At 45.7% G+C, this 16,852-nt stretch overlaps 1 protein-coding gene across 1 annotated transcript in view; it reads right to left on the bottom strand.

The window, feature by feature from the left end:
- Positions 1 to 8,754: 8,754 nt before the first annotated feature.
- The window catches only part of TACR1 (tachykinin receptor 1), a 139,439-nt gene continuing 131,341 nt past the window's right edge, over positions 8,755 to 16,852 (bottom strand). Inside the window, exons 3-5 of the mRNA XM_033124200.1 lie at positions 14,942 to 15,092; positions 13,034 to 13,230; positions 8,755 to 11,937 (exon numbers count right to left, since the gene is read on the bottom strand). Coding sequence (XP_032980091.1) covers positions 11,646 to 11,937; positions 13,034 to 13,230; positions 14,942 to 15,092 — 640 coding nt within the window. The 3' untranslated portion in view covers positions 8,755 to 11,645. The remainder of the gene's footprint in view (positions 11,938 to 13,033; positions 13,231 to 14,941; positions 15,093 to 16,852) is intronic.

The following is a 16,852-nucleotide window of genomic DNA, read 5'->3' as shown; positions in this document are numbered from 1 at the left end:
AAATTAATGTCCTCAGCCAGACTGCTCCCTGAGCTCCAAATCTGCCCATCCAACTGCTTGCTTGATATTTCCTTTCGTGTCTCAAAGTTATCTCACATTCAACATGTTTAAGATCAAACTCATACTATTTCTGTCTCTCTCCTTCCTCAAGCTTGGTATCCTGTTTTGGTTTTAGGTAAGTGGTGTCATCATTCAACTAGTTACACAAGTAAGAAACATCAAATTTACCCTTGAAACCTTCCCTTTCCTCACCACCGTGCAGTTCATCACCAAAGAAATATTTCTCATAGTTTCCAAAGGCTTCTCAAATCCATCCACTTGTGCCCATATCCACACCCAAAGATTTAGTCCAAGGCCCCACCTCTTACTGGAACCATAGCAATTGCTTCCTAATTGATCTCCCTGCAGCCAGGGTGATCTTTTCCAAAAACAGGTTGATCCTGTCACCTCCTAAATCTTTTGGTGACTTGCTTTGCTCTGAGACTAAAGGCCAAATTCTTATCAAGTCCCATTAGTTTCTCCAAAGTCCTCCGCCTCCCTCTTTTCCATCCTCATCTTCCACTACTTCTTCTCCATCTCCCTCCAGGCACATTGGCTTTGTTTCTCAGTACCATGAATATGCCAGTTCCCTCTTGTCACAGGCCTTTTTCCACGTCATTCCTGATGCTTGGAATGCTCTTCCTCTTTTCATCTGGTTATCTCTCACTCCTCCTCAGGGTCTCACCTTTTCAGAGAAGATTTCCCTGGCCACAAATGCTAGCCTTTCTACCAGGCTCTCACAAAAGAGCCTTGTTTTCCTTTAATAGTTCTTACCTCAGTTTTTAATTATACCCCCCTGTATTGGATTAGTTGATTCACAAGTCTTTCCCTTAGCCTGAAAGCTGCTTGCAAGTGGAAACCATGTCTGTTTTTACTCTTGTTCCATCCCTGATGCCTGCTGGCACAAGGCTCATGTCTTGTAGATCAAAGAGTGAGTGAATGAAGAACTAGGTACTCTCAGACCTGAAGGAAGCTTCATAATTTTTGTCACTAAAATCGTTGGAGATTATTTCTAGAATATGAAAGCACCAATGTCAGTTCTGTGGAAATTATTCATCATCTCTGAGAGAACATTTCTAAAGATTGAGTAAATATTTGTTGAAAGAGTGAGTTTCAGGAAACCTCACAATTAGCCCTGCTCTGATTGTGGAGCCAAGGAGAACATCCAGAGATCCTAAACCCCAGCTATCAACCACGTCCCAGGTGCTGTCTCTGTCATCACAATGTCTAATGGAATATCACCATGTCTGTTATTTAAGCGGGATAAAATTAGAGATGGTAGTGGTTTATAGTCTCTTTCCTTTATTTGTTGTAAAAAGAAAACATATTCAACTTCTGCTGCTTTTGTCTTCATTACATTTCGACTTTCTTTCCCCTCTCTCATTGTGCACATAAAAAAACACGATTCCGGCGTATAAACTTCTTCCTCTGCTTTGATGTGAATCTGAGTTGAACATAAGAAGAAAGTTGTAAATAATTGAAAAAGTAAAAAACAAAAAATTATATTGTTAGGATTGTATAAAAATAAAGTGCTTTCCCATAAAATTCTCTGGGAATTGTTTTAGAATTCAGGGAAAAGAAACAATTACATCCTGAGTTGGACACTGTTCAACACTAGGGTCTCCCAGGAGTTGGCAGCTGTGCCATATGACTAGAAATCTGGAAAGCGAAAATTTTGTACTTTAATTATGGTTTTGCAAACTTGGATGAAGGAAGACTACAAACGGGGCAGGGGATGAGTGGAAGATAGCAAGCTTCTTTATGTTGGAGGGATAGTATTGGAATGTTGGAAGGAAACGCTGGAAATAGGGCCCAGACAGGGCAATGTTGTGAAGCGGACTGAGTCCTAACCCCGACCTGCCCACCCCCACCACCACCACTTCTCTCATCGTTCTTCTCCCCTCTGTGGCGCTGACCCTGGGGCCTGGCTCCCAACCAGCGTCTCAAGCCCAGTTCTTTGAGAGTCCACTTGACCCAGTGAAGCAAGCCTGTGTGCTAGGAACCCTCTCTACTCACTTATAATTCATTCTTTTCTTTCAAAGCCTATCGTCATTGACTTTCCAGCCTGTTTTCTCTTTAGGTTTTGCCTAGTCCATGGGCCATCTGCGTTATAATCACTGATAGGTTTGTTAAAATATAGATCCATTAAGTCAGGATCTCTGGGGATGAGGCTAGGAATCTAGGCCTCAACAAACCCCCCAAGTAATTTTTATGCCTATTAGGGTTTAAAACCATTGCCTTGATCCCTCTCATTTTCAACTTCCTAGTTCCTTTGCTTGGTACTGCACTCATCTTTCTTTCCTGACTCAGCAATCCTGTGGGCGTTGTTCTGGCTCAGCCTTGCCCCAGGACACCCTCCCCTTGTGCACTGTTTTCTCAGGCAGCCCCCGACCCCCACACCTGCCTCTGATACCTAGGTGAGTCTGGCCTTATGGAAAGGACATGGATACCTGAGTTGTAAACATAAGATATTATCCTTCCCAGTGACATTTATCTTTCTAAAGGAAACCTTTATCCTCCAGAGAAATATAAATCTAGGGGAGGCTTTGCATCCAAGGCTAAATGTGCCAAAATTAATTACATTTGGAAATCCTTGATAACCACTCTTCAAATCTTAGAACCTGGCGACATGTCCTGCCTAATTGTAGGGATAGTTGCAGAGAGACTGAGGACAGTTTACCTTTGGAAATATTTTTCTGATGATTGAATGGGGCTGTGGAAGTGCGCTCTTGGAAACACAACTTCTTGAATGAGCATTTTGGCAACACGTTTGGAGCGGCATTCCAGCTTGGGCTGTGGCATCCTTGAGCAAAGGATAGAGGTCTAAGAAGATGCTGGATAAAGGAGACAGCAGGGGTTCTGCTTAAGACCTTGGGCTTTGGAATTGGGTGGCTCTGAGATTCAGTTCTAGCACTGGGATCCCTGACTCTTGTCGTTCTAAGGTGTTTCTATGTCCCATTGTTCTCATATTAAATTAAGGACAATAATAATATTGACGTCCTGGCAGGATAATGCACATAACGTACTTGGCCCAAGAGATCCAGAGTTTAATACTTATTATTATTATTATCATTGTCTTTATTATAACATTTGAAGTAGGGAGAGGGAAGAAGTAATTCTTCCAGTTTTCAAGGCTTCAAAATTTTCTGGGGCACAAATTCTTTCTACTTTCACTCACATGCCCTTTTCCTCTATCTGACAAGGGCCCTGGGGTATCCTGTTCTGTATCCCTTCTCCCACCCCATTTTGTATACAGATGCAATTCAGGCAACACGGCCTCCCAGGGCCAGAGAAGTCTCAATTTCTTGGGGAACAAGTGGGAAAAGGCAAGGACCGTCCACTCATCTGGCCTTGATGAGGGCTGGGGACTGGGTTCCTGCTCGTGTACAACCTCAGTGTTGTCTTCTTGTGGAAAATCAGCTGACAGAGTCGTGTCTTGTTCAGGCCCTGGGACCCTGAGACCAGAGCCGTAAGAGAGGCCTCCGGGAACACAATGGGTATGGGTTATCTTCTTTCGCCTACTCCAGTCAGCCTTTGAGTATTTATTGCCAGTCCCTTAGGAGACACAGGGACTGAGTTCTGCACTAGAAACCTACAACAGATCCGTGACAATCATCTAGTAAGGGTAAGAAACTGATGAGGCTTGATGCTTCTGAGATATGGCATACAGTTCCAAATCCAAAGCCGGTGTAGATTGGAGCCCAGAGTGGTCCTGCTAAACCTAAAGTATGCAACACAAAATAAATGCCTCCTGCCCCACCGTGTTGCCCTAGGTGGGCAACTGAGCTGGCTGTCCCACAACTTGGCATCGGCGGCAGCATAAGACACAGAGAGCCTTGTTTCTTAAAGAGAGGGCCTTGTGTAGTATCTCTGGGTGAGCTGCTGGAGTCTGCGTCCCCTACTCTGCAAATCCCTAGGTGGTGGGGATAGCTTTCCACTGCTCTTCACTCCCATTATGACAACTCCTTCTGGAACAGTAGGATCAGTGCAGGAGCCTCCAGTCTCATCATGGTTAGGAATGCAGGATCTTCTTATCAAAAGGTGGGGTGAGGGGAGAAGGGCATGAGACGTCTATGGTGGACCCCCATGATCAGCTCCCATGATCAGATCAGGAGTTCTGGTAGGAACAGACTTGGGAGTGATATACGTACATGATGACAAATCCCTATTTCCATGCCCTGCATGTTCTAATGTGTGTCTTCCTTTCTTTGAATTCATAACCCAGACAATGTGTAGGCACAGGAAAATCATGCTCACGGCCTTGACTCCTGGGATACTGCCAAGTGAATTCCCCACCTGCTGGCTGAGGGCACATCACCGCAGTGCTTGGTACTTCATTTGCATCCTTAACCTGTGCTTTTTTATAAAGAGAACCTCCAGAGGGCAGCAGAGAGCAGTCCTGTGGCCCTAAAATGGAACCCAGAGAGAAGTGGCAGTAGAGGTGGTGGTGCTTATTCTATTGGGACTGCTGAGGGACTGGATTTTGATTTGGGAGGATTTAAAACCAACAATAGGCTCAATTAGAAAAATCATCTGGTCCCGGACTTTTGTTTTTGGGAAGGTTTCGGATGACTGATTCAAGTTCCTTACTGGTGATTGGTTTATGTAGATTTTCCATAAATCTACTTCTTCATGATTCAGCCTAGGAAGGCTATATGTTTCTAAGAACTTGTCCATTTCTTCTAGGCTATTGAATTTGGTGGCATATAGTCCTTCATAGTATTCTTGGATGATCCTTTGTATTTCTGTCACATCCGTGATCACTTCCCCTCTTTCATTTCTGATTTTGTTTATTTGTGTCTTTTCTCTTTTTATCTTAATGAATCTAGCCAAGGGTTTGTCAATTTTATTAATCTTTTCAAAGAACCAGCTCTTTGTCGCATTAATTTTTTTCTATTGTCTTTTTGTTCAACATGGAAGGCTCTTGAGATTATAATGTTAAGCAAAATAAGTCAGACAGAAAAAGTAGAGAACCATATGATTTCACTTCATATGTGGGATATAAAACTGAAAACAATGAAAAAGCAAGATAAACAAATGAAGAAACAAAAACTCATAGACATAGACAATAGTTTAGCGGTTACCAGAAGGTAAGGGGGGAGGAGGGTTACAGGAAACGCGTAAATGGGGTCAAATATATGGTGATGGAAGGAGAACTGACTCTGGGTGGTGAACACACAATGTGATATATATAGATGATGTATTATAGAATCGTACACCTGAAATCTATGTAACTTTGCTAACAATTGTCACCCCAATAAACTTTAATTAAAATATATCATCAATAGAAAGGGGGATGCATAGGTTAAGGAATTAAGAACTGTGCAACCCTGAAAAGGCAAATGTGTCCATCAAATATGAGAAAACTTAGGCGGCTTTGGAAGTAAGTCAATGCAATGGGCAAACATGGTCTGTGAGTGAGTGTGTGTGTGCATTGTCGCGGGGGAAAACATTAGGCTCAAAACCTCGTTATCTTTTAATGACGTTTGGTGGGGTGTGACATCAAGAGCGCTTCCTGGCATCTCTGCTTTGACATTCCTCCCACTGGGTGGTGGAACATCTGTCTTTCTCTCTAGACTGTGAACTTTTTGAGGGCAAGGATCACGTGCAAGTGAAATTTATATTTACAAATCCCCTGCACAGTGCTTGCTCCATCATGGGTACCAGGCAAATGTCCAGTGGATGCAGTTGAATTATCAGCTGCCAAATCTTTATAGGTATAAAATAAACTAAAAAGGTCTGCTTTTCTTCTTGAGAACGTGTTTGGACTGTCCTCCAATTTCTGAGGTCAAAACAGAACCATGTTCAGAATCATCTCTCACAGCATCTGTTTTTGACTATCTGGATGAGCGCGGCTGGCTGCCATCTTTGAGGAATAGTTACTGCCCCACAGGACACTTCCACCAAAACAGGTACTCATTCAGGTGGTGGTTATGGGGCAAGAGGGGGATGGGCATGGATCAATGAATCAGCGAAGGACAGAGGAGAAATGAAACCCAGACAGAGCTTTCTGGGCAGTGTGCACTGCCTTTCTCCTCTCGGTCTCGTGGCCCCTTCATGCACTAATGTTCTTCAAATCATATGCTGGAATGGTCAGGAGACAATAGCCCTCGAATCTGGCATCCCTCTGGAGTTTGCTGTTCTCCCGGCTCAGACTAAAGGCTGGATCTGTTGCTTCAGCTGCTTCTTTTAAGTAGTGGAACTAAGTCAGGAGTCGTACTCTGAAAGCCATCTCAATTTGGGAAAGTGGGTGAGTGGGAGTTGGGGACTAGGGGATGAAGGGAAAGTGTCAGGGGGCATGTACTTGGAGTGGACAATGGGGAGATGGAAAAAGGGGATTTTCTGAGATGGTGGGTTCTCACTATCATACCAAATCCTCTCTTTATGAACGAGTGTACCAGGAAGGCATCCGGAGTAGTGGAGTGAAAGCCTAGAGGTTTCAGCAGGGACAGTGTTGGGAGGAGAGGCTTCCAGGGATGGGAACAATGTTGGACTAAAGAGGGGAGAACAAAGGGAGACTGGACCGAAAAAAGAAGAGACAGGAGAGAAAGGACACATGTGCACACAAAACAGAGTGAGTTTGAACCTGTCTGTATGAATATCTCCAAAGCTGGCAGAATATACACTGCTAACACGCCATCTGAGAGTGATGGGGCCAGGCCGCCTGCCCATCAGGCTCATGTCCGTGCTGATGTCCTTTAGTCACTTGCTTCTAAATAGCAGCCTTTTCTCTGGTATAATAGCTGTGCTGCTTGAGAGAGAAGCCAGGACCAAAAGTCGCAACTGCTGGATGTTGAATTTGTAGTGTGTAAGGTATTTTATTCCACAGCCGCATTCTCCTTCCTCCCACTTTTCCTGAACTGGGTAGAGATACATGAGGGCATCTCAGAACGTTGCCTATGGGGCCAGGAAAGCAGTTCCTACAGTCAGATGCTCCCTTCACCTCTGAAGATGAAGGAGAGGATCATTCTTGGTGTGTCCTGCGTGGCTCACCTCGGCTTGGGGCCTTGACTGAAATATGCCCCTCGGTTCCAGAGCTGAGGAGATCATGTCCACTCCATGAAAGGGATTTGAGGAGCCATGGGGGAAGTTATGACCAAAGCCAGGGTGGCCCCTAAGGCCCAGTGTCCACGGTGTGTAGTTTTTGCCTACACAGAATTAAGTGAAATCGTCCTTGTGTTTCCACAGGAATGTCCCCCTCCATAGCTGGTATTATTTGTTGACCGATAACTAAGGTTAGTCTTTCCTCAGCGAACAAATACTAATCTTCCCATGGAAAAGAGTGAGCATACCCCTTAATCATGAATTTGGTATTTTTATTGCCACAAACATCTCTAATGACATTCTACAGCTTTAACTCCTCTGGGAACCTGAAGTGAATTATGATTTTGTTCCAGAGTTGTTCCCAGTTTCCTGGCAGCCACTCTGCTTCTCCCAGGGCTCATCTACTTCTCACTGTGTTCTGAAGGTCTCATGGCTCCTCGTCCCTCTCCTATAAATAGCTTATTTTTTCTCCTTCTCTGGAGAACCAAGAGTGAGTGAGTTCTGAAAAGTTAGGTTTTGCACCCCTTATTTCTCTCTCTCTCTCTCTCTCTCACACACACACACACACACGCACACACACACACTCACACACCCCCACACACATGTTTTGCATATGATTTATGGGGATCTTAAAGGGGCTTTGTGGATTCACCGAAGCTTATCCAGGCACCCCAGTTTAAGCTGCCTTAATTTAAATAGAAATGTTTTTATTATTTGTTTTGAATAAAAAATATGTTGGGTAGCTGTCTGTTCACCTCAGAATTCCCTCTTTCAATGCCTTTACAGTTGTTGTCGTTACAAGACCACTAACCGCTGCTCATTGCTCTTTGGAGGAAGCGTGCCTGAGAGGGCGGGTGGTACAGGGTGGCCCTAGGAAGTCAGATGCAGAATGCCAAGGTTGACAGAGATTATTATTAAAGTTTCAAATCCTGCCACGGGTATCCTGACATGGTTTCCAAATGCAGGGTTCTTGACTAAAACTGGCAGTTGTGGGGATCCTGGCTCAGATCTCCCTCCAGGAGAGAGCTGGTGGGGGGACTGCAGTCGGGTGATGGCCACCAGCTGCAGCGTCTTCAGGACCCATCACAGTGGACACCACTTTCTCCGCAGAGCTCCCCGCCTGTGACCCAGCATGCGGGTAGCAGGCCTGGCCATTTCTGCCAATGCAGGCCTTCTCTATGGGCACCCTTTGCACACTGCTGGACCAGCCAAGACTTTCTCGGAGTCTCCTCCTGCCCACTCCTCCCTCTCCCTTACTTCACAGGTGTCAGATCTGTACGGTGCTCTCAGGCTTCCCCCGCCTGCTCCAGCTTCCTCCCCTCTTTGTCTTTCCCAGATATTTCCCCACTAAATCTCTTGCACTTGTAACTCTGCCTTGGTGTTTGCTTCTAGGAGAACCTGAACGGACGCAGCTCTTCTCACAGGTGACGTTGTCACTTCATACAATCCCACCATACCTTCCCAGATCCCCAACTGGAAATAGTCCCCACATCTTGCCAACTCATTTTGTCTTAGAGTTGGGAGTTTGCTGGCTGTTGGGTTCCATCTTTCCGACTATGTGAGTTATTAGGTTTTATAGTACCCGCACCCCCCCGTAGGTTGCTGAGGTTTCCTGGAGATGAGACAAAGGTGTGAGATAGTCAAACACATACTTTATTTCTGTATGGACATTCTTTCCAGGATCCCAGGCTAGAAAACAGAAACCTCAGGAATGACCTGACTCCACTTACAGGATTCTTCCTGAGAGCCAGGTCAATGATGTCGTCTCCCCTTTTCCTAGGAGTCTCCTCGGTCCTTCCAAGGGAAAAGGACATTCCAACACATCTTAGCATTCTGGTGTGGGGGGCGGAGGGCCAGGACTCCTACCCTTTTGTTCCTCCACACCCCTCACTTACTATGGTCCCACTGTGAGTCCACAATATACATCCGCTCCTCTTTGTGAAACAGTGAGAAGGAGGAGAGATTGGCACAATACAGAGAACACACTGACAGCAGCTGGATCCCATGTTTTGGAAGTAACATGACAAAGACTGGCCCCATGATGTCTTATATCCTATTACTACTGAACAGTACACCACGGAAAACTGCTTAGGAGATAAACACAAGGTGATACACTTCTGTAGGAATGAGACCCATGCATAGTGCAAATCATGGCGTTTCTCACACATGGGAGCTGATGACATTTTTGTAAGTTAAGTGGGTGTTGGAGAGTGGATCAGAGGAGGGCTTGCTGGGCTTGCTCAGAGGGGACGTTTTGCCATGTTTGAAACTGCTCAGTGCCTTCCCACACTCCATCTAACTATCCGCAGTGAAAATGCCGACCAGTCACATCCCACTAGGTCCCCTGGACTGACTGGTGGCTCCCTTTGGAATGATCTCAGAGAACTCTCACTGCAAAAGCCTCTCTGCAGGTCTCAGCTCTTGGCTTGATTACCCGTGTTGAGTGTGGGCCTTTAGAATCTTGGGGAGAATGTGCTTTTCTGCTGCCCCCATGCCTGCTGGCTGGCCTTGTCCCAGTAGGACTGGTGAGTTAGCAAGGGCCAGTCCAGCAGGCTCCTCAAGGGAGGAAAGAACTGTGTGTCCGCAGCTAGGGCCACGTCCAGAGCAGGTGGTCAGTAATCCTTGTTGAATTCAACTGTAACCTCTGCCATAGAGAGGCTATCCCCAAGTCCTTGACACTTTCTTTTTAGGTACTTGTCATAATCATGCTAGTTCTTTCCTCTGAAGTGAATCATCCATACACAGCATGATTCCTCATTGGAAGTATGACTAATGCTTTCGGCACTGACTTTTGTTGCCCCTAAATTATGTCTTCCATGCATATAGCTGCATTGAGCTGGCTTTACTTAATTTATTTAATCCTTCCCAGGAGGCTTTGCAGAGTATGGTTCTTGGGTCCTCCTGGCTTATACTGTTGCTATACAACTCCCACTAGGCCAGCTCATGACTTCATAGGGTTAGAGCCAGCTGGGCTGGTAAAGGCTGTAAACCCCATGGACAGCAATGCTCTCCCTCCACACATGGATGCAGTGATGTGCAGCCATTCTTCAAACCACGTGGAGGACATTCATGGATGTTACAAGAAGCTTTCGCTTTCAGCCACATCTGGCTGAAGCACATCTGGGAGACGAAGAGAAACTGCATGCTCACCTGCTGGAAACCCCAAAGCTGTACTGGGACATGAAGTATTAAGTTCATGGCTCTCAGCAGACAGACTGTTCTATAGGGTTGGTGTGTTGTCCCACCTGTTACAGACAGGAGGCCAGCAAAGCCATGGGGGCAGGAAGGGGAGATGCAGAGAGTCTGAAGCGAAGGTGCCAGGTAGCCTCTTCCCAGAGGTGCTGCTGCAGGGGGAAGCCCCTTCACTCACTGGGCATCTGAGCCCATGCCTGACGCTAGTGCAACACTATGACTCTGGGTTAGTGCCCCTGTCCTAAGATACCTAAAGGCCAGAGCAGGGAGCCCACAAGTTTTCCTGACGGCATTTCCAGCTGCAGGCTTGGCCTGCTAAAGCCTGATGGAGAGATGCAGGCTTTGACACCAAGTCTTCAACTCTGTCAAAGGCCAAAACGTTCCAGGAGAAAAACAGTACTCACATTTTAGGATAAATCAGAGAATGTCTGATAGGGGTATTGACGCCTGGTCTTAGCAGTTGCTACTTCCCCAGGAACTGGGTAGCAAGTCACTAGACTCTCTGCTCCTGTTCTTTCTGAGACCACCATATGTTGGTGAAACAAACAAAAAACTCATACAATCATCAAGCCATTGAATGTCAAAATTGGAAGGGACACTTAGGTGCTCCAGTTCAGCCCCACAGTTTTACAAATGAGGAAAGAGGCTCAGGCAGATTAAGTATGGTGCAGCTCTCCTGACTCGTGGTCCATGGCCGACGTTAGCTGGTATCAGTCCACAGATTCTTCCTGCCTCCGTTGCTCAGGGTAGTCACTGGGGATGTGACACATGAATCTGTGGCTCTCAATCCCATGATGTCTAAATGCCCTAAAGTATTGAGATGCCAAAAAGGGGCCGACTTTCTCTTCTCATGGGCACTTGGAAGACGGGGTTAAATCTTTCATTCAGATTTTATGTGGTTCCTTCTTTTGTTCACCCCATCAAGGGAAGGTGTCCACAAGCAAAAGGAGGGGAATTTGGGCATGACTGAGAATGACTTTAGTGAAGTAAGACAGAGGCTCCAGGCAAACAGATCAGCTGGATCTGTTGTTGTATTGCAGGGTTCTTCCTGAAATGAGTGCTCAATGCAACCAAAGTTCATTCTAGAATCATGGCATGGATTATAAAGAGAGAAAATTGAGTCCAACTTTCCCATTTTATAGGATTGGGGAAGTTTGATGATTTGCCTTGGGTCACACAACGTGGGGGTGGCAAAAACATGGAAGAATCCAGATTTTTTGACTCTGGGATGGAATGTTTTTCCTAAACCATTCTGACCCTTTTCACCAGCCTTGGTGTTAGGATGTTTCTGATGGTTTCCAGATCAAGGAATGCATGAAGTGAAGCAAGACAAAAATGATGGTGGCTGCCCTTGCTGAAGGCCCCGGGGTCTAGGAGAGCATGTTGGAGTAGAAGCTGAAGCTCTCTGTCATGGTCTTGGAGTTGCTGCGAGAGGAACCATTGGAGGTCAGGTCCAGGGATGAGGGCGTGGCCTTGGGGCCGTCCTCCAGCTCCTCCTCCTGGTTCCCCAACACTGTGGAGACAGTGGTCTCCAGGCGGCTGACCTTATACACACTGCCCTGGGTCTGGAGGTACCGGGTAGATTTCATTTCGAGCCCCTCGTAGTCGCCGGCACTGATGAAAGGGCAGCACCGGAAGGCGTGCTTGAAGCCCAGCCGGAACCTGGAGAGAGAGCAGATGGAGAAGTGACCCTGGGGGACAGCCTGCTTTCAGAGTGTGTTCCCACCATGGCACCAGCTCTTTCACACACCCAAGTGTGACTCTGTGTTATTATTTTTAAAATTGAGAAATGGAGACACTAGGACCAAAAAGATTTAAAGGTCAGATACTAAGGTCAAATCCAAGACTAGAACCTAAAATCAGGTGAAATATGTCTAGACTGAGAGCAGCCACTGAACTATGCTGCTTCCACTGGTGCAGGGTCAGCTGACTTTGGGTCAATTCAGCATCAACAAAAACGTTCACCACGGGTTTACCATGTGCGTGATACTGTGCTAGTCACTGGGTGGTAAAAACATAGGCCAAGAGTCCCTTCCTTCAAGAAGCTCACTGCCTGAAGGAGGACTTTCTGCCAGTCATGTTCCTTCAGTATGCCTCTCTCGATCTGACTCTCACACTGACTCTGTCTCCACGCATAGCCCCTTGTGCCCTGGATCCACAGGGCAGAGTGAACAAACTCACAGGCTGTAAACCAGATCCAGCTAGTGAATCTGCTTCATATACATCAGTCACAGGGGTATTGTTATCTGTACCCTACCCCCACGGACTTAGTTGGCCGTGTTTAAAAGTCAGAAGATATCACACAAAAATGTGGATTTCTGGTTCCTCTTGGAAAAGAAAAAAAATATGTCTACCCTGGGCTTATATTCCTGCATGGGGATAATCAGCAGGGGTTGAGTAATGTGATTCGTTTGCTGCAGTCCCCACCACTTTCTCCTGTCTCACAGCCAGCTTTGCTCATTTAGGTTGGCTGCTTGGTGACTATATAGAACAGGGGTGTCCAAACTTTTTTCAACGGTTTTCACCAAGGGCCATATGCGGTAAAATACACAAACAGCCGGGCCACTCACTCGAGGTGAAGTACGTATTGCTTCACCTGGTTTATTTAAGTAAACTAAATATATTTTTGGAATTTGCTGCGGGCCAATTAAAAATGGATCACGGGCCGCAGTTGGCCCGCGGCCGCAGTTTGGACACCCCTGATATAGACAGAGGGTCTTGGGGCTCCTGGAGAGAGTATGAAGGATGGAGTCCTCACCTGTCATTGAGGCAGCAGTAGATGATAGGGTTATACATGGTGGAGCTCATGGCCAGCCACATGATGGCCAGGTAGACCTGCTGAATGAACTTCTCCAGGTAGAGATCCGGGTTGATGTAGGGCAGAAGGAAGAAGATGTGGAAGGGCAGCCAGCAGATGGCAAAAGTGCACACCACAACGATCATCATCTTGACCACCTGGCAAGAAGTTGTGACAGGGGAGATCACCACCATGTCCTTTTTCTCATGGCTACTTTCTCTCTTCTCCTGCTCCCTCACTGCACCAGTGCACTATGGGATGGGAAGTATTTATAAGAAGCCCTCTTGAGAAGAAGGACCTTGTATATGTGGTACCTAATGCCTTGGGTTATGTCGCTCGTTCTCAGAGTGTGGCCCCAGGACCAGCATCATCACCATCACTTGGGACTTTGTCAGAAATGCAAATTCTTGGTCCCCTTCCAGACTTACTGAATCAGAAACTCTGAGGATGGGACCCAGAATGCTGCCTTTGACAAGCCCTTCCAATGATTTTGATGTGCACTCATGTTTGAGAACCACTGTGTTATATCATCCTTCTGGACAATGACTGGAGAAGCCAAGGGAGACCTGATTAATGAGACAAAGGGAACGGGCATTCAGAAGGCAAAGACGCAGGAAGGGGGAAAGCACCAGATGGGGAGAGGCAGTGAGCTAGGGCAGGCTTCTTGCTTGGAGTCTCAGCAGACGGGAAGAAGGGGCAGGATTTGGACAGCTGCAGCAAGGGAGTATCCGATGTTTGAAGAAGATTTACAAGGCTTTATGAACCTTGTAACCCCTTTCCTCTTATCCCTAATAAATCAGTGAAGAACTACCTCATGTTCACATAATGAAATACAACGCAAAGTGTTATCAAAAGAAAAAAAGAACTAGAAAGCTCTTTATACATTGATTTTTGAAGGTCTTATAGATAGTAAGTGAAAAAAGTAAAGGGCAGAAAGTGTGTATTTACTATTTGTGTAAAAAAGAAGAAAGAAAATTTATGTTTATTCAGCATACAAATGCATTACAATATTTGGAAGGATTATTAACAATGGTTACCGTAGTAAATGTGCACATGCTTTTGGGAGCTGAGTAGATGGAGGGAGCCTTTTCTTAGTAAGACTCTTTATATATCTTTTTTAACTTTTCATTTTGAAATAATTGAAGCCTCCCAGGAAGTTGTAAAAATAGTACAGAGAGTTTTCAGATTCCTCCAATGATCTCATCTTGCATAACTATAGCACGTGATCAAAAGCAGGACCCGGCATTAGTGCAGTGCTAGTAACTGAACTTCAGGCTCTATTTTGATTTTGCCAGTTTTTACACATGCTCCTTTTGGGGGGTGTATAGTTCTATGAAATTTTATCACATGTACAGATGAGTGAAAACACTACCAGAATCAGGATACAGAACTGCTCCATCCCCACAGAGAAACTCATGCTGTTCCTTTCTAGGCAGACCCTCCCCCCACCCCTGCAAAAGGCATACAGTGGTCATCTTTTCACCACCACTATAGTGTGGTTCCTTTTAATATTTTTTGATGTCTGAACCAAGTGAATGTATTATTTTGCCAAATTTTAAATAAATAATAAAAAGAGGACTGAATAACTCTTCAGTGCTTTCGTAGTTAAACACGTGTGTGTGTGTGTGTGTGTGTGTGTGTGTGTGTGTTAATGGCTTGACAGGTTGCAATTACTCTTAAGGTGCGACCAAGGTGGCTTATGTCTCCAAAGGCAGGCCTACGTTACAAATCCCCTCCCGCTCCCTCCGTGGTCCCCTAGATGTGTTTTGTGGCCACTGCCTCTGAGCCCCCTGACGCTCTGGGGCCCATACGCTTGCCAGCCTGTCACCTGTGCCAGGGTGGGTTAGGTGCTGCCTGTCCTTTGCTCACCTTGCGCTTGGCAGAGACTTGCTCATGGTAACGATCAGAGGAGTCCCCAGGGATCTCGCTGGCCCACAGCGTGATTCCCACCACGGTGTACGCATAGCCAATCACCAGCAGGGGGAGAAAGTAGATCAGCACAGTCACGCAAATGTGGTACCTGCAACAGGTGGATGGGAGGGGTCAGTCTCAGAAATAACAGGGGGTCAAGATTTGGCAGCTACCTTTCTCAGCATTTGCATTAATCAGCTTGGATGATAAGACACGTCCCGAGGAGGGCTGCCAGGGAGTATATTAATGGGTAAACTAGAGAAGCAAATCTTTTCAATTTATGTTTTTCTTGTGGACTTTTTCTATAATGGAGATTCCTGTTTGGATTGAAAAGAGAAGAATAAACATTGGTGAGAGGGAACTGAATCCATTGTATACCTATGGCAATTTTATTTGATGTTAACTTCAATATTGCTGACACTCTCCCTCTGGAAAAAAAAATTCAATCAAGCTTCATTAATAGAAGTATATTCTCTAGAATGAAGGAGGTGATTGTATCACTCAGCTCATACCTTTCGGATTCCACCTAGGCTCGATTTTGGTGCTGGGATGTAGACCAACTACTACATTCAGATGAGAACTGCCACAATGGTTGGTGAGCCCTAACCCATTCTATATGACTAATGAATGCAGAGATATAAGAATAATTACCTTGGAGGAGAGAGATAAGACGTATCCTAGTCTACCATCAGTAGGAGAAAGCTACTGAAAGCGTAAGCCACTCACAAGTCGGATTCTTAACGACATACCTCCAGATGGAATCTGCCTGCCTTTCAGACACCAGCTGACTTGAGTTTGAATGGGACGTGAGCCAGAAATAACCCTCTGCAGCGCTCAATCACTGAGATTTTTGAGCTTTGCTACAACAGCGTTACTGATCCTGTTGTGTTTAAGGCAAGGCTCCTTCAGGGCAGGACATTCCCCCAAAGTTTCGAATGTTGAGAAAGAATCATTTCCTCAGGGGATCCTTGGCATGCCTGGCTAGTTACAGCCCTTTCCCAGATGTGAGCGGAATGGAGAGGCTCAGCAGCGTCAATAGTCATAACAACAGTAATGAGAACAGCTAACACTTTGGGGAGTTCACGCTAGGTCACCGTGCTGATAAGAATGCCAGTGACGGTATTCGTGGCAGAAATGGGAGTTAGAGCCCACCGAGTGACGAGCGCCACCCTGAGCACTTTGCTAGCGTGATCTCATTTAATCCTGATGTTATAAACAAATGATGGAGCAGGTACTATCAGGATTCCTTTTTGTAGAGGAGAAAACCAAAGTTTAGGATTTAATTAACTTGCCTAAGTTCACCGCTGGTAAAAAGGGGAGCTGGGATAAGAATAGAGACCAGCTTCTTGTCACTGGAGACAAGTCACCCAATGATATATTCTTCCACTCTGTTTATGCTTACTCCCCACAGTGATTTTTTTTTTCCTGATAAGGAAAACCCACTTATTCACTCAACTTCTCCTTTCTCGATACTCCGTTGGTTTTCAACCACTTCTTTGCACATTTAATATTCCTCACGATTTAATATTCCTCACCATTTAATATTCAAAGCAACCTCTGAATATTTAGATGTGCAACTTGAACATACTTCAAGAGTGTTTAGGTAACGAACCACAGATTCAGCAAAGCAGGGAGCTGAGCGAATCTGTTCTGCTCCAGTCTCACTAGGCTTTCAAGTTTCCCTTGGATTGTCATCTCCCCTGGGAGCCTCTGGGTTTCTCCACCCACCACATCAGTGACTGCAAATGGTGGTGGTGTTGTTTTTTCTTCCACCTGATCTCAGCTCCCTTCCTGAGAACCTGCAGGCTGCACCTACTTCTCCTACCTATAAGAACAGCCCCACCTTATACGGACTGATACTTGTTTGGT

This window comes from Rhinolophus ferrumequinum, chromosome 13 (assembly GCF_004115265.2).
Source record: "Rhinolophus ferrumequinum isolate MPI-CBG mRhiFer1 chromosome 13, mRhiFer1_v1.p, whole genome shotgun sequence".
Taxonomy (NCBI): domain Eukaryota; kingdom Metazoa; phylum Chordata; class Mammalia; order Chiroptera; family Rhinolophidae; genus Rhinolophus; species Rhinolophus ferrumequinum.
This window is presented reverse-complemented; position numbering and strand designations above follow the sequence as displayed.